Source organism: Hirundo rustica, chromosome 13 (genome assembly GCF_015227805.2).
Source record: "Hirundo rustica isolate bHirRus1 chromosome 13, bHirRus1.pri.v3, whole genome shotgun sequence".
In the NCBI taxonomy this organism is placed as follows: domain Eukaryota; kingdom Metazoa; phylum Chordata; class Aves; order Passeriformes; family Hirundinidae; genus Hirundo; species Hirundo rustica.
In genome coordinates this window covers 17692059-17717531 of record NC_053462.1, presented here as the reverse complement: position 1 = coordinate 17717531, position 25473 = coordinate 17692059, and the positions used below count along the sequence as shown (strand labels likewise).

Sequence of the window (25473 nt, the reverse complement as noted above, 5' to 3'; positions counted from 1 at the left end):
AAGGACTGCAGCTCTGGAAAGGTTCCACAGCAATCTGTGCAGAACAGCAACGCTCCAAATCCATATGGGCTGTCACAGTTACAAGCAAACTGTCCAGAACATGTTAAGCTTTGACATCAGATGTCACCTCTGTCACTTTGCAGGAGGTAGAAGTTCCTTCACACAAATCATTTCCCAACAATTCTCTCCCCGTTGGAGTTGTATTTGATGGAAAGTACTCAAACAAATCTCTCCCCTGGCGTGAAAATGCTTTAAACAAAAAAGATAAAATCCATTTTTCTCTATTTGTTCTGTACAAAAAAACCAACTTACAAAATAAAGATTTGGTTTTTAATCAAATATTATAGATGTGATATGTGCCTATACAAAAATTTCTATATTGTCAAAACACAGTAGGTTAGACTTTAGATTTTATTACGTTTTTTTCCAGCAGGCTTATTCATCAAATTTGTATTTATTCACATGGTTGTCTGACCTATTTCACCACAACTGGGAATTTTTTTCCATGTTTTGGTATCAGTTTTAGTCCACAAAAGTAAAACGTCAACAGCTGCTTTAATCAGCCTTGAAAAACCCTGTCTTGTTTGTACTTCAGAATTCGTTTAAACTTGTAATAGGTTTGTCTCTACACCCAAAAATACAGGAACTGTTTTGACAGTGATGCTTGACATGCTTCATTTAAGAAGAAAAACATGTTTACTAATGATCTCTTCTTTTTTTTTTTTTTTTTATTTTTAATTCCTTTATTTCTGAAGTTTGCATCATTCTTTATAAAGATAAAAGCCACTAAAAATAGTGTGTTAATACTGGCACAAATACCACCATCAGCAATGTTCCTTTATTAAGACTGAGATTTAACAAGAACTCGCAGCTGGATTGTAATTCCACACCACAAGAGGCCTGGCAGCTCTGGGCTTGCTCAGCGATCTCCCTGCACAGTCAATCAGCAAAAAACAATTCTTAAACTTTTTTTAAAGACATTCCAGTAAAGACATTCCAGTACCTGGCTGCTGAAAGAGAGGACGAGACTTCCTCTTTGGACCCTCTCATATTTACACGTGATTATAATGAAGCAATCCTCCAATGCTGAAATCATTTATTACTAAATTATCTGACAGCAGTGGCCCAAGTGTCATTGGTGGGGAGACCTGGGAGAACCCATCCTGGAGGGATGCAGCTTCCTTCAGGGTGGTCAGCTGGCACCAAGTACTGATCCCATTCATGCCTTTAACAGAGAAAGTGTTGTTATGAGAAGAGAGCCGGGATTAATTTGGTGGTAAGATTTATTATATACCCACACAGAAGTTACTGATCGATACAAAACCCACAATACTTGTACTCTTAAACTTGTTTTTCAAAACACAAATATGAAAATTCAATGTTCTGGTGTTAAATTGAATGGTTATGCAAGGAAGTGCACTCTGCCTCACACGGGCATCTGTTGGATATGACTCAAGCAAGAAACCTGAAAAAAACAGAACAACCCACTGCATAACCATATTTGGAAGCCGACAAACCAGAAGGGGCACTGAATTTACAACTGCAAAAAGCAGTGTTTGCCATCTCTGATGATAAAATATTTTCTTTGGTTTTACCTGATCTGGATTAGAGCCGCTACAGAATGTTCAGCTTGTAAGTAGTAGTCTCTAAAAGGCTGCAGTAGATGGGCGAGTGGGAATTCAGCTGTGAAAACACAGACACAGAAACACTTAATAATCCAGAAAAACCTTCCATTCTAGTGAGTCTCAGAAGCCCCAAATTTGCAAAATCATTTGCTACTGCCCATCTGTAATCTGACATCAGGTCCCTAGATAATGTTTACATGTTACACATCCCCTGGTCCATACCACAGCTGTCAGAGGAAAGCCAAGACTAGAAAAACTTCCTGACTCCACCATAGAAAAAAGGGGAACATATGGACACTGATTCTTTACAGATTATCTGAGTTACACTCACCAAAGCACCACACTAAAGCATCTACTGGGTTCTGGAAGTCTTCAATCTATTCTGTTTATTCTCACTTCAGTTTAATCTACAACTTTGTCTTGCAAAACATGATGAAACCAATTTGAGATGTGCAGTTCGTGTGGAAGAGCTCAACAGCTCCTCTTACACCACAGGTGTTAACAGCCCTATGTTTATCCCCCATTCTCAGACCATAAATTACTCCAGTGGATGAATCCTTTCTCAGCTAGATCTGTGCCTGTATTTCGTATTTCAAATCCGGTGTCTGTGAGATGGGGATGTGATGTGGAAAAGCATTATTAAGAACAGGAGGCAGAATTTACCTGGATCCCCAAACAGCTTGGAATCCATTTCCAGTTTCTGCTGTAGTAGTTTTTCCCTTTCCTTCTTCTGTTTCTTTTCCAATTCCCTCTTCCTTTCCTCCTCCTGTTCTCCCTCCAGCATAACCCTTAATGCTCTTTCCTCAGCTTCATACAGTTCTGTGCGAGTTTTGAGCAATGTTTTGAGACTTTCCACCTGATTTTCAAATGCTTCATCTGCTGAAGGCGGTGGACAAACACCTGAAGAGAAAGAGAAGTGATTTTAAGTTTTCAGATTCAGAAGGGGGTTTGATACCAGACCTGAGAGCAGAGTTGGCAAAATCTCAAGAGGAACATGAGCTTAACCTTGCTAACAGATGGAATTCTTACTGGAATAATCTTTCAACAAAGAGCTTGGAAACATAGGAACACAGCCACTGAATTCAGCATTTTGTACCCATTCTTGTAATGAAGATCACAATGAAGACACAGCTTTTTGAAGCTGCACCTAGCAAGTCAGCACAGGGCACCCTCATCTTATTTCCTGTGCGGGCAATTTTAAAAACTTTGGATCAATCTTCTAACGAACCTTTCCTGGCAGCAGCTTCTTTCCTCAGTTTCCGAAGCTTTTCCAACCCACGCAGGATGTCCATCATCCTCTTTGTATCTGCTTGCTTCTTCCGGACTTCAGACAGGACACTGTCAGCAGCAGCCTTCAGCTCTCGTTCCTATGAAAGGAAGGAAAAAAACCAGATGAGATGCGTGAAATATCCCTCAAAGACAAGAATCAAATGGTATTTTCAGAGATTAGCAAACCAATGGAGAGCAAAGCGACTTCACAGTCACAGCAACAAGTCAAGCCAACCATCCAGCCGTGCCTTTTTATGAAAAAAAAAAAAAAAAAAAAAAAAAGGCTAAAACACCACAGACTTCAGAAAACAAAGAAAGAATGCTGTAGGACTCGTAAATCTGGGCCAAACCACAGAATCATGGAATTGTCAAGGTTGGAAAAGATCATTAAGTCCATCTGTCAACCCAGCATCACCACCAAGTTTACCACTAAACCACGTCCTCAAGCGCCACATCCACACATTTTTGAACGCTTCCTAGATGACTTATGAATTATGAAAGCCTGAGAGCCTCTGACCACAGAAATTTAGGGAAAATACTTTACAATAAACAGAAACCATCCCAATTCCACAGTTCTGCAATTAAAAACCATTACCTGCTAGAGTCTGACCACAAACCCTTCCTCAGCAGCTGCCTGGACCATCCCAGCAGCAGACCAGCAGGAAGGGAGCTCTTCAGCCAAAAATCAACAGAAAGATTCCTACAGCCCTTCCCAACAAGTCTAATTTGAGGTGGTATTTTGGCTTTGGAGATGTTTTACCACCCCTCGAGATCAAAAAGCTTGTAAACCACAAGCTTTAGAAGGATGAAAGTAGGAGGCAAGGCTGATGGATACTGAAACAGCACTGACCACTACAGGGCAGCTGTGAGCTGCGTGGACAGCCTGACACTTGGGACCAGAGACGAAAACCTCCTGGAATTCAGAAATAACTTAAACCCCAATTTCATGTCAAGGCATAGAATATGAGGATGGGAAACCCGAGATGTCTACCAAGACTTCTAAGCAAGAGGCAGGGCTGCAGGCCTCGGAAACAGCACGTCTCTCAGTATGCTGAAGTCATGCAGCACCTCAGTGACACCCACTGAAGCACGGGCGTCGAAGCCAGGTGTGGGGGAGGCACAACCCGCCGTGATCCCGTTACCGGCAGGTAACCCTGCTTCACCGCGCTGTTCTGGAGCCCCGGAGAGAGGCAGGACCAGGCCCCCGGGACCATACCCGGTTCTTTTCCTCCACCTCCTGGATGCACTTAGCCCGCCACTGGTCGATCTTGGCCTCCCGCTCGGCGGCCCGGGCCGCCTCCTCCTCCTTGGCCGCCCTGGCTTCATGCTTCCTCCGCTGCAGGCGCAGCCTCCTCTTCCTCGCCCTCTCGGCCTTCCTGCGCAGCGCCTCGCCGTACCCGGGCTCTCGCAGGGGCCGCACGACCTCCCGCAGCTCCTGCAGCACCGCCTCCGCCTCCTCCCGCGCCCGGTCCCAGCCCGGCTGGTCGCCCTCGTCCTCGCTGCGCCGCAGGGCCCGGCAGAGCGCTGTCACCCGGGCCACCCGCCCCAGCGCCGCCACCGCCAAGGCCCGGGCGCTGCTGGGGCAGGCGGCGGTGGGCGGCGGTGGCGGCGGGGCAGCGGAGCGGCGGCGGCCCAGGAACTGCGACAGCCACAGCTCATCCTGCTGCCGCTGCACCGCCTCCTCCTCGGCCGCTGCCCGCGGCGGGGCCGCCGCTAAGTAGGGGACGCCCGGCGGGAAGCGCGGTCCCCCTTCACCCGCAGGCGGCGGCAAGAAGAAAGGCGGGGGCGCCACCGGCCCCACCGGGAAGGGCGCTGGGCGGACGGCGGGGCCGGGGAAGGGCGGCGGGAAGGCGCGGAAGGGCGGCGGGAGGCGGGCGGGGAACGGCGGCGGCTGCGCCATGATCCCGCCACAGCCCTCAGCGCGCCTCCATGGTCCTGCCACAGCCCTCAGCGCGCCTCCATGATCCCGCCTCAGCACAGCGCCACAGCGCCGCCTAGCGGCCGGGAGGACCCGCCCCGCCCGCCTCTCCGCTTGAAAAATTGTATCTCAAAAACTTCTCCTAAAACTTAAAATATGTGGGGATGGCGTCAGGGATGACAACGCTTCGCTGCTTGAATATTCGCTTTTATTCAAACGCCAGAGGTGAAGTACAAACTGTAGTTACACGGCATTTTTGTTTCCTTAAAAACAGTTCTTGGTTACAGAATTCCAAACAACTTTCAAAACTAAGTTGTTGAACAGTTTCACCTAAAATGTGGTGGGTTTTTCTATCTGTTTAAAAAAGGGTTTGAATTAAAGGATTCAGAATTAAAAGCTGTTTTATTTTTTCACTCTACAAAAAGGAAAGTGAGGATGCAGTTACAGATAGTTCACCACAGATTCTCATTTTGAGGGGACCAAGTTTCTAGAAATATCCTCAACTCCAAACACAGCTTTTTCTGAACCATTAGTGGGTCATTTAACCTGAAAAAAATCTGAAATCCCACGGGAGGTATCTGTTGCACTTGGCTACAAACTGCATGTCACACTGCTGCTAGGGAAGAACACAAGTATTACATAAAATTTACATGACAAAAATTAATGACAAATATAGGGTCAATAGGTTTTTTATATCCTTTCCGGTTCTAAAACATCTACTAGACTGAAAAGAAGGAAGAAAGCTTTATTTAAATGGTGTGAATTAAAGTTTTAGGGAAACTCAAGTCCACATTTTCACCGAAGGACAGAACAAATTGTAAGCAACAATTTTAATTCCTGAAACAAATCAAAAACATACAGGTCCTTTAGTGTTTTTACAAAGACTTTTCTAAAGGATTGGATTAATTTTGGTGGAGAACAGAAGAGGGAGGATTGCTTGCTGTGAGACTAAAAATCAAAGACAAACCCACAAGATGCAATACTAGCATTTGAGAATATAACTTAAAAAGCACTGTCATGTGAACAATCACTACTGATTACAGCAAAAATATTATACATTTACTTCTTTCATCTCTTAACATTATAAGATAGTTTGGGCAAATACCTGGCACCAAAAAATTGATGCATGATAGTTCCAATATGTTTAACAAAATGTACTATATTAGAACATTAATATTTAAAATTTTATGGTGACTTCTCATCCAAATTTAGATGGTTTTACTGCTTCCTAGGAATCTTCTTTACCCCTCTGGAAAACCAGCAAATGACTGACTTTACAGTATCCGAAGTGTCTAAAGCTCGCAATGGAGACGTGAAGGGTATTATTAGAAATTCAAATTACTGTAACAAACCAGTGTCACATTTTAGCAGAATCTCCCAGCGGTGTCACAAAGAGTGTCCCAGTTTTTCCAAAAGGGCTCCCTCCCCCACCAATGTAACAAATCACTCCAGCGCCCGCTGGGCTTCACACACCAGCAGGACTCTAACACTGACCTGAACAAAACCCCCTGTGAGCCGTACCAGGAGCTAAGATAGTTTACTCACCCCCTACTAATTGTTAATTTTAATTTCCCGTTTGTAGAGTAACATTATTGTTAAATCTAAGTACTGGCAGCACCCGCGCTGCTGGTTTGGTTTCTGGCAAGGGCAGCGCAGGTGCTGCTGCATTTGCTATACATTTTAATAGAACAAGTGTAATATACAATTCATATTTGAACATTATGCCAGTCCACACTCTGTCCATCAAATCAATGTGATGCTGCAATGAAATACACGATCTGATTTAGCTAATGAAATTCTTCGTCCCGCAGCGCATCCGAGACAGATCCGGCGCCTTTAGGATCAGGCTGGAGTCAGAGGCAATCGGAAGGAAAGAACCGAGTGAGCTTTTTGCAGGTGAGAGTTCTGACAGTGTTTAATGGTTTGCAGCATCTGCCTGTCGAGGCCAGCCTTCCTCCTCCACTCCAGAGTCATACTCCTCTTCTGATGAATCCTTGGTGGGAGCCCTAGGATTGAAAGGGATGGTCAGATACCTCAGGCATAGAGGGGATAAAAACAAGAGACACTTTTTCCATGGCTTCTGACAAACACATCACATGCACAGTGCCCCGTGACAAAGTTCTGACCTTCTGATCTGGAAGTGCTGCTGTGCACATTTGCAGTGTGCCACCAGCACACAGGTTTATTAACTGAATTCAATTAGCCTTCTGATTTTCAGTCAGTTGTTTGATTTAATCAATAAATTTAGTAATTCTGGTGCTATAAAAAAAAAACACTTCAAGCAACCATCAGTGTAGTAACTTTTCACTCCCTCCAATAACACAAGGCTGAGCCAAGCTTCAGCACAGACAAGGTGCTGAAATGAGTAAATGTACCTGAGTGGAGAATGCCACTCAAACAACATTGTAAGTGACAGAAACCAAGACAAAAGTTCCCAAATTTCAGGTCTGAAATTTGGGAACTAATTTTTAAACCAGTTTTAACCTGACCCATTCTCTCGCAATTCCATCCTTCATTCAGTGAAATTGTTGGATTTTTTTTTAACGCAGATTTGTCCAGTGTTTTCAACACTCCACATCATTACCATACTCTTTACAACATTAAACTGATTATTTTAATGAGAATTCAGCAAATCAACAGATGTGCCTTTGTGGCTCTCCACTGTTGAAAGAGTAACGTAAAAAACTGTTGCAGCCTGGAGCTTGTACCAGTGGTAAAAAGTAGGAATAAAGAAACAGTTTCATTTCAGAGATTTCAGTACAGTCACAACTGAATTTCAAATTTTTACTGTTAAAATTTACTTTCATTTCTACAGGTATACACACACAAAAGTAACTTCACATATGTTTATTTTAAAAATTCTGTTTAAAAACTAAAGCAATACAAATCCAAAGTATCTAGGACGGAACAGGCACTAATTCAGCTGTGTACAATATACAGAACATTGAATATTTTTCAGGTTGCGTGCATGGATTTGTGTTTATTCCATCAGAATACCTGTCTAGTTGTATTACTGGTCTGTTCTGCTACTTCTGTTACGGTTTTACCTAATGTATCCTGGCTCTTTTTTGCCTTCTACAACATCTTTGTCAACTTCCACGCATACGATGTCAGAATTGGGCACTTCAAACATGGGCTCCAGCAGCAGCTTTTCCTACAAGAAAATAGAGGGAAAAATATTTCTGTATGCCCTCTTCTACATAAAAAGTGATTTTCAGAGCTAGAGAGTCTTCTTGGAAGAACTCTGAATATTCACAGCATTAGAAAGACTTATTGTATCCATGTAAAGGGCAGAACTAAGTGTGGTGTTCACTGGAAATGGTCACAATTAGGTTCATACACACAAATCCAGGAAGCTTCATTTAGTGTTTATAGGACTTAATTTACTCACCATTATAGATCGGAGACCTCTGGCACCAGTTTTTCTGTCCAGGGCCAGTCTGGCTATAGCCTTCAGTGCATCTTCAGTTACATTTAACTCACACTGCCCAGAGAAAAATGGAAAGTTGAGTTAACGACTTCATTTATAACTCGGCACGTCGAATACAAGCATTACTGAAAACAGCACCGCATTTATAAACACGAACACCAAAGAGTCATCAAATCAAAACTCAAACCTTATCCATGCTGAACAGTGCCTGGTACTGAGGAACCACAGCATTCCGTGGCTCCGTAAGAATCCGTACGAGGGTTTTCTCATCCAGGCTGTGCAGAGGAACCACAACAGGCAAACGTCCCACAAATTCGGGAATCATGCCAAACTCGATGAGATCCCTGGCTTCCACGTGGCGCAGCAAGCGATCCTTCTCCTCGATATCTTCCTGTGGGTCAGACTCTCCGCTGATATTGGCAAGATCAGCTGCTGCTGCAGCCCTTCTGCCTTTGCCCATGTTAGACGGTGTCCCAAATCCTAGGTACTGCGAAACAAACACGTTCTGCTTAGGGAACTGTAATAACTGCATTTTCTTGATGTAAATAAATCACTTTCTGTGAGTATTAAAAAATCTGCAGTGTCTGATTATGTCATTACATACTAATTCAAGCTCAAGAAACTACTTAAAGTAAAATTAGACCCCTTGCATACAATCATTTTCTTATAAATAAATTTCCTCAGTGAAGGATTAATACATCAGTACAAGAGCATTTTTTTTCTTAAAGAAGGTCATCAACACATTCAGGTTATTACACAAGTACCAGTGACACTTTGTAAGTGAAGCTAATGCAGGCAAGTTTGCTTACATGGGAAGCTACATGAATTACATGAACAGTAACTTGAATTTCGGTCACTCCTTTAGTGCTAAGAGACAGGGAGCACATTTTGTCAGAATACTACAGCCAGAACCCTGTCCCCAGACACTAATCTACAAAACAGCAAACTGCAAGACCAGGTATTTTAAGATGATGATGGCTTTTAGCACCATTTGCTGTAATAAAGAAATTTACTGTGTTTACAAATACAGCAAGACTTGTAAATCAAGATGATGATTTTTCAGCCCAGATACAGCCTGATGCACTCACTTTTTCATTTTTCCTCCTGCTGATAATTCTGTCAAGACCATTAAAAGCACCAGAAGCTACAAACAGGATGTTTGTTGTGTCAACCTGCACCGTTTCTCCACGTAGTTTACGAGAATTCTTTTCTGGAACGTTTACTATTGTGCCTTCAAGTAACTTTAACAAACCCTAAGAAGGAAAAAAGAAATAAGCAACAAAAAATTTCCATTGTGCAGCATCATGTAAAAGGGCACACCATGATTATGTTCACTTTCACAAATATACTTGTATTTTTTTCACCTTTATGCCTTTATAGTAACAGTAAGTGTCCAAAAAAGTCAGTTTTCCCTATAAGACAATTTCCCTCAAGGACAAAAACATTCCTTTAATGTGGTTCCCATGCACCTTATGTATATAATGATTAGCTGCCTTTAGAGTTTTGTTTAAACGGGAAATGTCACCTGTCCTTGCCTACATTATGAAATGGCTGTCTGAATGCTGCAAAGACATTTCTGAAGGAAAATTTTTCCATGAGGATGCCTCAAACTGCTTTTGAGATTATGTTTTTTAATGAAGTCAAGAGGAAAGATGTATCTTTTGAAGGTGAATAATTAAGGAACTGAAGAACTATGACTCCATACATTCCCATGCTGTTTGACATGACAGGATCCTATGTCCTGTTCACTCAGGAAGTGAAATCACTCCATGGAAGTATTTACCTGTTGAACACCTTCTCCCCCAACGTCCCGTAACTGATGGATACCAGGAACACTGCCAATCTTATCTACTTCATCCAGAAAAACAATTCCTGCAGTTACACAAAATAGGTTTAAAGAAAACCCTACTTTTAAAGAGAAGCACGAATTTATAGAGAATAATAAGATTTGAGAGAGTAGCAGTCTGTTCTACTTCCCCACTGCAAAAACATGTGTAATTTTGTCCAATTATGGACGAAAACAAAACTACAAGATACACATTGAGCTCTTTTCAGGTTTATTTTATCTGACTTAAACTCTGGGTACATGCAGCAGGAACACAAATTTCAGGAATACTGGTGGTCTCAAAAACTTAGAGCACTTCAACAAAATAACCAATCTCTCAAACACGCATGAAGAGTTTACCTTGCTGTGCTTTTTCTACGTTGTAGTTGGCATCTTGCAGGAGTTTTGCGATGACAGATTCGATGTCTTCCCCAACATAGCCAGCTTGAGTCAAGGTGGTACAATCACAGATAGCAAAAGGGACATCTAGGCATTTAGCCAGAGTCTGAGCCAGCAAAGTTTTACCTGGTAAAATAAAAGCTGCATGTTAGAACTGCCACACATTTCTCACAGAGCACACAAATCCAAGTACTTAGACAGGGACTTTTAACAAGGGTGTGTAGGGACAGGACATGGGGGAATGGCTTTAAGTTGAAAGAGGGTGGGTTTAGATGAGATATTGGGAAGAAATCCTTTTCTGTGAGGGTGCTGAGGCCCTGGCACAGGGTGCCCAAAGAAGCTGTGGCTGCCCTATCCCTGGAAGATTCCAAGGCCAGGCTGCACAGGGCTTGGAGAAACCTTGGATAGTGGAATGTGCTCCTGCCCATGGTGGGGGTGGAACAAGGGAAGCTTTAAGGTACCCTCCAACCCAAACCCTTCAAGGATTTACCACAGGATCATCATCACTCTTATCAGATATTCTGAATCATACCAACATCTTAATATAAGAATATTTTCCAAGGGAGATAGCTTTTGTAAGCAGCGTTTTTTACACTGGCAGGCTGTATTTCTGGTTTTAGTTTATTAATACACATTTAAGGCAGCTTGAAATGCATACAGTATCACAAAATGTCACACAATATAAAAACCATAATACATGTACTTGCAGAGTTTAAAGATTAAATAAATCAGTAGTCCTTTGCAGACATGCAGGGTGCAGTGCAAAGTCCAATTGCTCCTGCTTTGAAGTTGGGAAGAAACAGAATTAAAATATTGTTCAGTGAATGTTTTCCCAAGAAGTCTGCAAAATGCCATCACTTCAGCACAAACACTCCCAAGTCTTATGAACGTACAAAATAATCTCTTTCCAACCCCCTGCAACTAATCTGTCCCAGAGGTGAAACAGCACTAACTGCAGCATCTCAGCTTGCCAGCTAAAGCAGAGAAACTATAAATGCATTTTATTTCAGCTTAGTCAAGGTGGCATCTTTTATTCAGTCAGTAAATATAGGCATTAAAAAAAAGAAAAAAAGAAAACCACACAACTACATCTCATTCCTTTTTAAGGCCACTAGCTCAGCATGTTAACGTGGCATGAAAGCACTGGAATGCCAATTTGAAATTCACAGTTTAGTTTTTTTAATAAACCAAATCTGGATAATCACAGAAGAAAATCACTCATTAACAACAAATCCTATGAAAAATAGGACACCTATAAAAACATGCAGCTGTATACCTGATCCCGTTGGTCCAAGCAGCAAAATATTACTTTTTTCAAGTTTAATGTCATCATTGGGTGAATCTAGTACTTCTCCTCCCCGTTTTTCCTGAGGTATCTGCTGGTTCATTTGTTGCTGCATTGATGCTCCCAAAGCATTCCCGTGTGGACTGATTCCAGCAATCTGCAGGAGTTCTGAAGAGAACAACAACAGCACTGTTTGAGCACCAACAAGGTCTGTCACTGCCTTAAACACACAATAACTGCTTGGTTCTTCTGCAAACCTAGAATTCTCTCCATACTGAAGTTTACAGAGAGGAAAGCAACAGAAATACAGCACAATTATTTCACAAACAGGAGTTCCAATCATACTTTTGCTGAGGCATATAGGAAAAGAATTTCTAGTGGCACGGTGGATTGCCTAAAAGTATCCCTCTACATTAAAAAGCAAGATGATTTTTCAGTCCTTACAAATTGACTCGTTTTAACTGTAATTTTTTTTTTTAACATACGAGAAGAAATAAACCCAAGCTTTTGATTACCACGACAAAAGAAGTACAAGCACTGGACTTCACCCAACATTTCAAACTAGCAGTCACTAAAGACTGTTATCCGTGTCACAAAAGTAGGTATTGCAGAGGAGGACATGAGGAGAGGGTTCACTTACTTGTAAATCTGTACTCATCCTCCCGTCTTCTGATTTCTAATTCTAAGAGAGAGGATGAAAACAGTCATAAAAAAGTAAGTTTATAAAAGCTTATAAATTCTCCACCTCTTGCCCTCTTCTGAATACATCTCATCACTGTCTGAATGTATTTCTAACACGAAATTCCCACACGAGCTATTTTTTATTGCTGTCAAAATTAACCCCAACCCCAAATTGCATGTTTTTAAAATGCCAGCAAGCTATCTACTTCTAAAAACAACAACAACCTACTACCTCTAATTATATTTTCACTTTAAAACCAATTATAGAAAGGGAAAAAAATGCAATAACAATTTTTGAAGAGGCTTCCTTGAACTCTCCCTGAGCTTTACAATGTAAGACTTTGTTATAAGACAGAACTCTGAAATACATAAACTTTCACTGTCAGTCTCTCTGGGTATGGACCATGGTATCTCCCTGTGGAAGGTCAGGAACTTTCTGGTGCCAGGTACACAACTGCTTTCTTACCCTTACCAAAACAGTGCTACTAATATTCCCTCCTCATTTAAAAGACTTCTTTATGTTAATTCAAAAAACAAAGAAGATTTCTGTGGTAACTTTTGCAAGACAGAACAAAAAACCTTTAATTAAAAATAAAAAAAGCCAACACCCAAGGTACACTTTGAGTCTGAGATGGTAACTTAATCCTACTTCTAAAAATAAATTAGATCAACATAGCTACACACTTACTCAGCAGCAAAAGTACTGCCAGGAGTAACTCCATCTACACCTGCTAGATATGGAACAATGCTGTGGTGACCAGCAGATGCTGCCAGCAGGAGCAAGGGAAGTTAGAAATCCAAATACTCATCAATTTCCAACACCTATGCAAAATATCACCTTCCTGATCTGCATTGTTGCTTGCAGATTAAGCAGCAGATTGACCGTTAAGTAGTAAATGAGATTAGAAAGATTAGGAGACTCACTTTAGAAAGTTAAAGGAGAATACCCCACAATATGTATCAGTAAAAAGGGCTAAGCTTTAGTATGGTAAGCAGCATAAACTTTCTGATTACCATTTAAATAAATCACAGAAGTTCATAGTGAAAATTGTTATTTAGTAGAAATTTTTATAGGTCATTTCAATTATAGAACATTTACTGTCAGGGTAAAACCCTTCTTAGATTTCTTAAGTTAGGGCCCTAAAATGGTAATTTATTTGAACAGAAAAATACCAAATATCATACAAACCTCTTGGTGTTAAAGAAGTCTGTTTCTCAACTTCTGCTTGCTGTCTCAGGTTAGATGGGATATTATTGTAGATTCTCTTGTAATGATTATACACAGCAACTGAAAGCACCTTCTTTGCAAAACACTGACCAACAACGTATTTGTCGAGGTAGTTGTAAATCTGAAAAAGAGCTTAATCTTAGTAACATTTCTAAATCATACTGCAGCAGAAAAGGAAAAATAGTATACTGTGCCAAAGATGGACTTTGGTCTGAATAGTTACAGACCTGAGAAATAGAAACTAACATCTAAAAGACAAAACATATTCCTGTTGACAAGGTTACTTAAAAACCACGGTGCTTACGCACTCATATTGTGTCTGTCAGTTCTGCCCTACTGATATGTAAGCCCATTGCCATTTTCACCCAAATTTTTAAGAGGAACAGAAATTTTAAGAGCACTTATTTCCTTAAAAGGGGAGCTGTGTGCAGGTTCAGAAACCATGACAGTCCACCAGGAACTGAGAAACATGAAAGGCTTCCTCACTCATCTCCAGAGGGAAACCAAATGACTTCAGGAGGACCATGGCCACAAGTTAATCAGCTACAGCTCTCACCCAAACCCACACCAAATAGAAGGCTCTGCAGCTACAGAAAGAAGCTGCTAAAATAAGGATACAGAATGCAAGGCCATAGTGAGAAAGAAAAGTTACTATGGTTGGTGAGGGCTGAGGTCAGCCTCAAGGTCACAGGAGAAAATGAAGTCACAAGACAAAGAGGAAAACAAGCTCCAATACCTTTATTGGATCTACTTGTTCCCTTTGTCAGTGTTCTGCTGGGTCACACAGCTCACAAAGGTTTAATCTTGAGCTAATCATCTTTATTGTTTGTTGCTTTGTCCCAGCAGCCCATCACACACCTGATGCAGATTAAGGGAAGCATTTCTCCATGCTACAACAGAGGGGACTCTGGGGGGAATTAAGAGCATACCTTTTTCGGTGGAGGTGGTGGCTTCTGCTGGAATGCCAATTTCACAGCTTCTGCTGCTGACTCGGGCTCTTTAATGATGCTCTTTTTTGTGTCTGCCTCTGACAGGACAACAAAAAAGTGGTGACACTTTTCACACTTCACAAAACGGGTGGAAGCTGCAGAAAAAAATCAAATAAGCCAGTAAGAGGAATTGCTTCTGTCCAAGTTCATCAGACAAGACAAGCATTTGTAAGACAGCACAGCCACTCTGTGTTTACACAACACTTCTGCCTCGCTCACCTTAGAACATTCAAATGCTGCTATTGGCCTATGAAATTTGACACAGAGGGAACACTATTTGCCCCCAAAAAATCAGAATACTGGGCAGCAAGCAGACAATGGATTAAACACAAAACTCTTTTTGATACTTATCCAGTAGCACAACACTCAGGAGAGGACACTCTGCACTTCTGAGAGAGACAAAATTAACGAGAAGACTTTAGCTATGCAGGAAATGTTCCTAACTCTCAAACTGACAGCAAAATAAAATGTTGTGGTTAGGCACAGACTAAAGAGCAGGGAAGCAGTCTAGAATATCAAAGACAGCATTCCAGGAGGGCTCTGGCAGCTCCTGCTCTCTGCATCCCACTGGCTTTGGAACACTGGGTCAGACCTGAGCCACCCTAGCCCAGGACACCGAGCACAGGGGGGTCACCCAAAGGGCTCATCCCAACAAGAGGCAGCTGTGGTATGCAACAGACCATCAGGACTTTGATGTTTTGCAAGAGCTTCTGCTTATTTATTGTTACTGTCAAGATCAGAACAAATTTCTTTCAAATTCCAAAAGCTAAACCCTCCTACCGCTGACTTTGTGAACTATGTCTCAAGAATTCTGCAAAGGTTGGTTTCATAAGCCTGAAAATGAAAACCTGCATTGCTTTTCTTTCCCTTTGGCAAAGCAAAGTTGAAATAATAAAAACAGACAGTAGAGAAAATTAATAAAAGTAATTCAGAATAGATCCTTTCTAGCCATATTACTATGCTACTAAATGCAAATAACAAGCAATAGGATAGATTTAAAGGAAATATACTAGTAAATGTATTTAATTAAAATGTACAAAAATAACCCCACGAAAACTTCAATGTCAGAACTTCTGAAATCATGAAAAGTTTTCAGCAAATGGCTTGAACACTGTAGCACCAGCTGACTGTAGCAGCACCCTCTAGCAATAAACAAGCTGCTTATTTATAACTTGTTGTCTCCCATAGGACTGGCATCAGCAAAAGAGGAGTGGCTCAGGCTTTTCTTACCATTAATCCCACCTTATACCTGGATAAGCCAGACCAACAGATTACTTTAAGAACATAGCAACTAATATTGTGACCAACACAGCTTTATTAACTTTACTTCAAAGAAATTCTGCGTAACAGCCTGAAAGTTCTCCTGGCGACCTTCCAAATGACTGTTATCTGCCACATGGGAGTGTGATGGAAATCCACTTGCACAAACCCATTCCTCTTATGTAACTCTTATTTGGCAACAATACTGCAGGGGAAAAAAGCAACCCAACCTTTCTCCCAGGGCTCACTCGAAACACCTCTGATATTTAGGATGACTACAGTGCTATGAGGCTGTTCTCCTTCTTTATACAAGGCTTATTTAGGATAGACTAGCCATGAGAATGGTTGTTCCCTTTATAGATCCATATGAATGATTTAAAAAAAACCCCAAAAATAAGGAGTGGGCTGTAAGAGTACTATGGGGCATCTTTAAAACTTCACTAAAAGAAAAATGAGTACACAATTGAGTGGCAGGCAGCTTTGCTAATCCCAAATACTGGCATATTTTTATATGTTCTTTTACTAAACACACAAAGACACAACAAAGACTATCCATGTCAAATTACCTCCCTGTCATTAGAGATGTCTGCAAATATTTAGTGTGCCAAAATGCAAGTCAATTGCTGTTTTAAATCAGACAACACTGCCACAGAGGCTGCATTAGCAAAGGCATTTCTAAATTGTGTGAACTGACCTTGCCAAAAAGAAATGCCAGGTTTTTACAAAACACAGAGGAAACAGAAACAACCAGAGGATTAAACACAAAAAGAGTTGTAGGGCTGAGATAACGGGCTACTATCAAACTGCTTTAAAGTAAAAAAAAACCAAAAACCCCAAACCAGGAAAAAGCAAGCAGGGAAGCTTCTGAGTATGTACAGTAGCAGGGAAGTGCTGCTTTGGAGGATGGAGTAACCTGATGGCATCAGGTGGAGACAGTAAAAGCAGCATCCAGGAAGGGCTTCTTGTGTCAATCAGCTTTACAGCTATTGGATTTCACTCCACATCTGAGGATCAAATCTTATTTCACTGATCACAAACTCTCCTTACAGACTTCCACAACCCAATGCAATACAGGAACTGCTGAGAAAGGAGTTTAAAGCAAAATGACTTTTTGTTTGCCTCATATTTTCCCTTCATTGTTAATTACTAGAAAACCATTGCCAAGCAAATCTTTCTGCAAGATTTGCAGATACAAAGTGAAGCTCCATCAAAAACAAACTCTGCTGGAAAAGCAGCCTGTCTCACTGCCACTCAGTGGCAATTAATTTTCTAATGAATATGGCTTTTATTCAGTATTGTTTCCCTACTTCTCTCAAAATGACTGAAAATCTAATATTTAGACTAAAACAAATGCTAATGGCATGTTTTCCTTTGGTTTTAGATATTTATTTAAGGCTCTGCAGGTTGGCAATTCACACCAGAACTGTGCAAATTCATCATCTTTCCTGACTAAGCAACAACAAAAGCTTATCCAAAAAAAATCAAGTTACAGTAGGCTTAATACAACTTCCAACCCATTCATTTTGGGCAGAACGGGACAGATTTTTCTTAGTTTTCCTTTTTTTCAAATAAACTTTAAGATAATTAGAACTTCTGTTTTCCAGCTGCTTTGTAGAGTGGTTGGGAAGAAGTGTGCTCAAATTAATAGCTTAAACCAGAATAATACAGGTCCAGAAAAAACTTCACCAGGACTCACAGGAACTTTGGAATAAAGTGGGTTTCCAGTCCCAAGCTGTTTACAGAACCTATGTTACTCTGATGCTGCAGCTTGAGCTAGGTTCAATACTTGGGAGTTTTAGATTGCATCTATCAAGGTACATTCTCCCACAGTGTTGGTATGAATAAATCCTGTTCCCAAGGAAGTCTCCAGGCATGCTTAAGTGTTCCCAGCAACACTGACAAAACACTAAACCACATCTCTGCTTTCCAGGGATGGTTCTGGACAATGCTTGAACGATATTTCCAGATAAAAGACAAACTGCAGTACCAAGGGAAACAGTAGTGAAGTGAGAGAGTTTCAAAGCAACTCTGTCTGCTCATGAATCATAAGAAAGTAAATGAGATTAAAAATCCTTCTACTGTTTCCAACCACACCTTGGTCCAGCAAGAGACCACACTGAACACCAGACAGGATCATATTTCTAATTCCATGAACTAGTGCCAGGTTTTGCAGAATACCTTGTTGCCTATAGTTTCAAACAAACTGGAAAAACAACCTTATTTTTTCAGGGGAAAAAGCAACTGAAGGCTGATCCTTACTCTAACATCAAGAAATATACTGCTATTATTATATAACTGTCTTGTGATTTGTGACACTTGATCATTTAAAACACTTTTATACGAGCAGCAGCAAATAACAGCACTAATAATCTGCTAATTATTTTTGCCAGCTGTTATAGTAACAACTGCTGAACACGTTCATGCTGACCTTGTCTTAAGCGTCTTAGTGCACAAGTCTGATTATGACTTCCTCCTTGAGCCTCACCACCTAACAATAGGTATTTGCCTTCTGACAAAAGTTTTTGTTTTCTAAGCTGGTCTCATTAGTGCTGAAATAAGGTATGAAGTGTCTTCAAGTCTGATAGAACCTAAAGAATAAATGGCATTTATTTGGATTATAATTAAAAAAAAAAAAAGAAGAAAAAAGGAAAACAAAAGTAGTAATTGCTGCTGGAGAACAGGCATTTTGGATTTTCTAGCGGGACTTTCCAGCCAACTATTTGAAATGTATTATAGCTCTGACTTTGCCATGGAAGACTGTTCTAGTAAGCCATCTGTCAGATACTAATTCCTCTGCTGGATAAGCACTTTGGTTATAGAATATGCAGGATTAAAGTTTTATTATTTAGGAAAGAAAGGAGAGACATTACAAATGCACATATAGAAAGTATAAACGTACATTATAGAGATATGAAAGTGTCTGTAGTTAAAATGGTATTAAGTATAAAATGCCATGAAAGATTTTAAGAATGCATATTCACAGATGCAACGTGAGTTCCACTACCCCATTCCCACCCATCATGGGAATTACACAAACGTACCCACAGAGACAATAAATGGTTACATCAACAGGGCCAAACTAAGCATAACAAAATTTCTGACATCATGTAATTAGGTAGGCTAACACTTAGCTATCAGGACTATGTTAAATCACAAAGTCACATCTGTGCCAATTAAAAAAAAAAAGAAGTTTTAGGGAAAACTTACACACAAAGGTCTCCACGTGTGTGCACAAGTCCCCGCACTTTGGGCAGCGCAGTTGGTTCCCTCCTTTCCCAGAGCTTCCAGAGCTTGACTTTTTACCACCACCCTCACCAACAGATTTCTAAAAGAGATTTCCAGACAATTAGCCCCAAACAATGGAGCTGGTACAGTAGGCATTTAGCAGCATGCTTATGGAATCAAATAATTTGAATTTTGCGACAGCTGAATGACAAAGTAGCCATTGTCAGGATGTTTTAAAGGCTTTGAAAACTTAGCAGAATGTAACATAAAAAGTTGGAAGTATTTTATATTTACAAATACATCTGCATTTCCCAAGTCTTCCAGTCTTGGATGCCCACGGAAGAGGTATCCCACACCTGCATCAGAGCTGCTTGACTGGCACTAGAACAATAACAAGCTGTGTCAACAGTGTTGCAATAGTGTATTTTAATATTTTAATGCCAGATAAGAAAACAAATCATATTTAGAGAGTATTATTATCTCAGCTGCATGGATTCTAAGGGTTTCTGAAGCCACAGCTCCTCTCACTTCCTTGGTAGGTGCAGCAATCTATGCTGAAACATGCATTTCAAAGTGCTTGGAAATACTGCATTTCTTACTTGTATCTGTATCTATGCCTTCATACTCTGATTAATGCAAGGTATAATATTTTAGGAAACAGCAAAAATCTCTCTTCCCGTTTCTAAGGCAGTTCTTCATTTTTTAAACCTGTCTTGCCTACTGATTTCTCCCCACAACCCTTTTTCAAGAAAAAAAAAAAAAAAACCACTATTGTTTTTTTTAATCTTTTTTTTTTGAGTTAAATTGCACCTTCAGAACAGACCTGTTTCACTTGGACAGGTCCTCAGGTTCACAACACACCATACTAAGGCAAAGTTATTGCCTGTGAGCTCTCAAGATGTTATTTGCTGACTAAAGAGCAGTTTTATTCTCAGGTAATCATTTATCTGAAGAAGCTGTTTATTAACTATAATTATAGAGAATGACTGGGATAAAAATAGGCTACAACTAACAAGAGGTGAGCTCATGTCCTCACTGACTTGTCTTTACTTAAGACAAATTAGTTCTAAACCGAGAAACATTTAAATGTATTTTAAAAAGTCTACTTGGGAGCACCAGGCTTTTGAGGGAGAATAGCTCTGATTACTACTCTTTCCTGAAATCCTGAAACCTGTTCTTTATCACATCCAATAAAGTTTTCAAGTGTACACTGGGCAAAAAGATTGGAAAACTGGGAAAAGCATTGTGGGATGTTTACAAGGTTTATCTCCTAAAAAATTCACAATACAGTTTATTTTTTTCTTATTTACCTCTTGCAGCAATTTGAAAGATTAGAAATGTCAGGAGTTGGCCAAAATTTTGAGATTAATTTTAAGGGAAAAAAAAAATCAATAAATATTTTCCATAAACTATTGGAACCCCCAGTTTGTGGAGATTACCTTGCTTCCATCTCCAGAGCCATCCTTGCTTGCACCATCCTTCGAAGCAAAATATGCTGGTGTTTCTGAAAAGTTTCTAAGAGGAATTCGTTTTAGGGAACAAGTTTCAAAAGTCCCAAGTTTTCCTAAAACAGGGATGCGTGTACGACCACAAGTAATACCTAAAAAAAATTTTTAAAAAAAGAAAAAAAAGGAAGAAAAATAAAGTTAAATACTAAAAATACTCCCATTTTAATTCCATTGCCACCAAATCTCAAAACTTTACTTTACATGGAGTTTAAATGTTTTGTCAACAGAATTCAGCTCTGAACATCCATATTTCAGTCATTCAGAGTACATGATCTTTACCACCTTAATGTTCATCTCATTGAAATCTGCCTGGGTTTTCCAAGAAAAACCCCTCAAAGTAATTCCAGGTCCTCTAACATCAGACAATTGAGAGTCCCGTTGTGGCATGAAACAGGGAGCATCCCAGTTATGAAACTGATCCTCAGTATGATAATCAACATCAAAACCAATCAACTTACAGCTTTTATTGTGAAATAATTCAACCCCCCAAGACAAACCTTTGAAGAGTCTCTTTATCATGTAAATTCAGGTGTTTCAGACTCAATTACTGCACGTCTGGATTTGGCTTTTACTTGGGAACTCCACTAAAAAATAGTTTCCAGGAATTTGAGGCACCTCTTGGCAGTAAAAATTGTGCTGAGGAAAACTGAGAAGCTGTGTCCTATTTGGCACTCACCGACAGGGCAGCACCGGCAAACTCAGCGTAATCTCAACTTTGCTGAAATACCTTATTGCCAACAGGATAAAAAAAAACTCATTGAGAAACTAAACAGCCTTTTCCTTCTCTTGCAACACGGGCAGGATTGCATTTCATGGCTGGGTATGACGTGAGCCAACATATGTTGCGCTTGTGATTTCAACATCAACAACAGCCTGGAATCCGTATCTCATCTCTCGCATTTAAAGTGGCAAATTTCTCACTTGCTCTCTGGTTTTGATAAGGACTCTGTGCCTTCCTGACAGCAGAGCTATACAGCAACAACGGAAATTACAAACTTGCTGACAATACATAGTTGTATTGTTACAGGAAGGAGAGAATCCTATGGAAAATCCAAAACTCTTCCAAGAAAAAAAAAAAACAAAAAAAGAGAAAGTAAGAATGGCAAGAGAAGCACAGCTCATTCGCTCTGAAAGAGGAAACAACAGCAACCAAGAGCTGGGAACTTAGCTGAAAGAGGATACTCTGAAAATTCACCTTGTTACTATAACAAGAAGGGAGAAAAATAAAGAAGAGGAACATAAATTTACCAGGAAATCTCTTACAGGCCTCTGCAAAGTCACAACGAAGATGACAGTGTCAAATGAGATTTGAAGCTGGTTTATTAACTTACATGCTGCTTAAGATTCCTGAACCTGAAGAAGACTTGTTGCTATTTTTAACGTGACTAAAAATTAATGTTTTAAAAATCTCTTAACAGCATTGCTTCTGTCTGTAAACATGAGGGAGGAATAACAATCAGTGAGCTCCCCATTTTAAATCCCTCTGCCGAGTGCCACCGCAACACATTTTAGATTACACAGGATAAGCGATGAAAACATCACAGAAAACTTGAAAACACTGGCTGGCTCTCAGAAGCAGTTGTGTCTTTTAACTGAATGTGCAGAGAACTCTGAGGACTCCGTGTGCCAAGTGCACTTGTCAGTAAAAAATAAGCCTTGGTGAAGTGTTTACAATGCAATTGCTGTTCTGAGCAGCTCCCTGTCTTGGAGGCTCATTCCTCAGAGATGGTTCCTTTACTGACATTTGTTTTAGAAACTGAGAAAAGACCCCTTAACATAAAACACAGACCACCTCGCCTCCCTTGAACAAAACCTGAAGTCACACAACTTTCCTTGTACATGGGGAGATTTGGCCTGTGGAGACAGGCTGGAGCACTAACACAAAAGCTCAAACATTTCAGTCCTCATTTTAATTCAGAGCGCTCTTTTGAGACTGAAAATGCACTGAGAACTGTATGCAATGAATTATTAAACCTTACACAGCACTGAGTACTGGGCTGTGAAACACTAAACCTGGGGGAAAAAAAATCATACTACTGCTACATCAGCTTGTGGCTAAGCATACAAAGCCTCACGTGCTTATTGTGAGGTCCGAGCAGTGGTTTTTTGACAAAATATCATTGTATAATGACACAATGAAGCGGTAAGAAAGTTATCACCACTACTTCCTTGCTCTAATAAGCCCAGGGTGAGATTTTCAGGAGAAATCAACATTCCAGCGCAATGCCTGCCAGCTGCCACTGACCTAGCCAGACTCTGATAAATGTTCCAGTAGGTAACAGCTGCCAGGATTTGCTCACACACACCTGGCACGATGGCTCAGGTGATATTTTTTTTTTTTTTAATGGAGCATTAATTCAAAGGACGTGTCCCTAACGTTGCTGGCAGCAATGGAACCGATCCAGGGTGCCCGGATTTGTGCGTTAAGAAACGATGGGAAGCTCCTTACCACCTTATTAACCTTTAATTGATACTTGATGAAATTAATAATGACTTTTGGGCCAAGCCTGGGGGATCTTGCAGGCATCTGTTGCTCAGGAAAGTAACAGAGAGACTGTAGCAAACTATAACTGTCCCACATAACACTCGATTGATTACATTGACCTGTGCACTCTGAACTCTCTCAAGGTTGCACCAACCAGCAACAGCAAACAAAGCGCCTGGCAGAAGACACAATTTAATATAAAAGATGCACAAAAATAAGGTACATTTATTTTTAGACAGCTTTCATTGAAAGCTGATAGACAAATAATTGTTTTGCTCTATCTGCATTTTATTCTCATTCGCTCTTTCATATAAACCTTTTGAATCTTAGTTCTGTCCAAAAACCCCACAATTTTTAAAAAAAATAATTCGGAAGTAACTTCCAACAGTGCTCACTTTAAAGCTGATTGTTTCAGACTGGTTGCACAAGGCCAGACAAGCTGGACTTGAAAGTGCAGGTTCGAACCTTTCAGCACAGGTGATATTTGAGATATAAATGCAAAGTCACCTACAAAGAGTTAACTCACCTCTTAAGGGCAGTAAATGATCTCTGACTCATCAGGCCATTGTTGAGGGTAGAGTAATTGAAAATATTGTTGCAAATGTGGCAACAGAGTGGTTTTTTCAGCACACTTTGGGGGTGCTCTACGGTTCACCCAAAGCAGCACACGGTTTGTCTGCTCTCAGTACCCCCAAAAATACCATAAAAAGGATAAACAAAGGAAAAATGTAAAAAATGAACAGCCTCATACAGCCTTCAACTGCCAGTGAGTAGCTGGCACAGTCTCGTCCTTCTACCAAGTTGGAAATAATTAATTTTGCTAACTAAGACCATCTTTATGAGAAATAGCTCAAGTTTAGGCTACCACAAAGGTAGGCTTTTAATTAATTAAGGTAATTAAGCCATTTTTAAGCCAAATAAACACATTTACTCGAACTGCAGAGAAACACACACTGGCCGACAGCTGCTAAGCATCACTTCAGTTGAAATAAACTCTATTCCCGCATTACATTTCCCCATAGCGAGGGCAATTTCTCCAGTACTTCACACCGCGTAACGCTGCCCTTACCCCCACTGGCACCGCGCGTGTGACACCAGCAAACAGTTAAAAGGAGGAAAAAAGGGGGAAAGGCCACGGTGTCCCGCCGCTGTCACAGCGCGATAAGGGCAGCGGCGGGGCCAGGGCTCCCCTCAGGGCCGCGGGCCGAAGGGCCCGACCCCACCGGGCCCGGCGAGGGAAAGCCGGCGGCCGGAGCGAGGTTACCTCTGCGAGCGGAGGGCAGCGTGGAGCCGAACAGGCGGGCGGCGGCGGCGCAGCTGTGGCAGGCGGACATGGTGCAGCGGCCGCGGGCCCGGCCGGCTCCCCCCGCCGCCGACAAGGCCTCGCTGGCGGTAGTCCGGCCCCGCCCGCCCCCGGTAACGCCCCCGTGACGGCCCGGCGCGTCACCGAGGGACTGCAGATCCCAGCGGGCACCGCGCCACACCGCGCCCCTCATGAACAGACTCGCCACGCGGAGCATTGTGGGAAGTGTAGTCCCAGCAGTGAATGGTTGCGTGAGGGTCGCGCGGTATTGGGGGAAATGTAGTCTGCGACCGGCAGCGCCCCCGGACTCACTCGATCTGTCCGGGGCACGCTGTCCAGGTGTGTGTATTGCCGGTGATTCCGCCCTTTAATTCCTCTTTCCAAATACGATATGAGAGGAATATTTCCCTTTGATCACAGATTTTTTTTTTTTTTTTTTTTTTTTTTTTTTAAAGCCTTTCTTGAAAAGATCTGAGATGGGGACAGAAAAACTTCAGGCAAACTGAAGGGATTTCGGGAGCGAATAGAAAATGATGCCGCGACTTGTGGGAGGGCCTTCAAGCAAGGAAGAGCACTGTATAAATATATATTATCTATTGAAGTGTATCTTTTAGGTATGCGTTATGGAGAACACACCTGCAACTGCAGGTGTCTATAGGTCTGTTTCTTTCAGCTCACCTTCAATTCCTCTTTATTACATACCAATTAAGCGGGGCTAATTGACTCCACTTGCTTATTAGAGGAATGATTCAGTATCACCTCTCACCCTCCTCAATTAACCTGAGCTGCCTCACAGCGAACAGGTTGCTCAAGAAGCTGCGGCCCATCCCTAGAAGTGTTCAAGGCCAGATTAGACGGGTCTTGGAGCAACGTGCTCTAGTAGTCCCTATTCGTGGAGGCGACGAGGAGGGAACAAAACGAGTCGAAACCAGCCCCTTCCAACACAAATTATTGCACGAATTAACATGGGGGGCACGTGACTTCCGCCTCGGTAACAATGGCGCCCACCTGCTCACTTCCGCCTCGGTAGCGATGGCGCGCAG

General features: G+C 41.4%; 2 protein-coding genes across 5 annotated transcripts; both read right to left on the bottom strand.

The window, feature by feature from the left end:
• Window positions 1-389: 389 nt before the first annotated feature.
• Window positions 390-4809, bottom strand: PDCD7 (programmed cell death 7). Its single transcript, XM_040077443.1, has 5 exons — window positions 4111-4809; window positions 2854-2992; window positions 2289-2525; window positions 1596-1683; window positions 390-1225 (listed from the first exon to the last, which is right to left on the bottom strand). Exons 1-5 carry the CDS (start codon window positions 4792-4794, stop codon window positions 1108-1110), a joined length of 1266 nt encoding a protein of 421 aa, XP_039933377.1. The 5' UTR covers window positions 4795-4809; the 3' UTR covers window positions 390-1107.
• Window positions 4810-4998: 189 nt separating this feature from the next.
• CLPX (caseinolytic mitochondrial matrix peptidase chaperone subunit X) lies at window positions 4999-24538 on the bottom strand. Of its 4 annotated transcripts, none has more exons than XM_040077437.2 (14): window positions 24392-24538; window positions 20574-20734; window positions 19117-19234; window positions 14590-14744; window positions 13622-13781; window positions 12392-12433; window positions 11743-11919; window positions 10428-10592; window positions 10026-10114; window positions 9331-9495; window positions 8430-8729; window positions 8204-8296; window positions 7860-7966; window positions 4999-6818 (listed from the first exon to the last, which is right to left on the bottom strand). In XM_040077437.2, the coding sequence occupies exons 1-14, from the start codon at window positions 24459-24461 to the stop codon at window positions 6728-6730; spliced, it is 1893 nt and encodes a 630-aa protein (XP_039933371.1). In that variant the 5' UTR covers window positions 24462-24538; the 3' UTR covers window positions 4999-6727. The 4 variants fall into 4 exon arrangements, with proteins under 4 accessions (XP_039933371.1, XP_058278375.1, XP_058278376.1 ...); XM_058422392.1 differs by having other exon boundaries at window positions 7810-7966; window positions 24392-24520; XM_058422393.1 differs by lacking the exon at window positions 12392-12433 and having other exon boundaries at window positions 7810-7966; window positions 24392-24520.
• Between the last annotated feature and the right edge of the window lie 935 nt (window positions 24539-25473).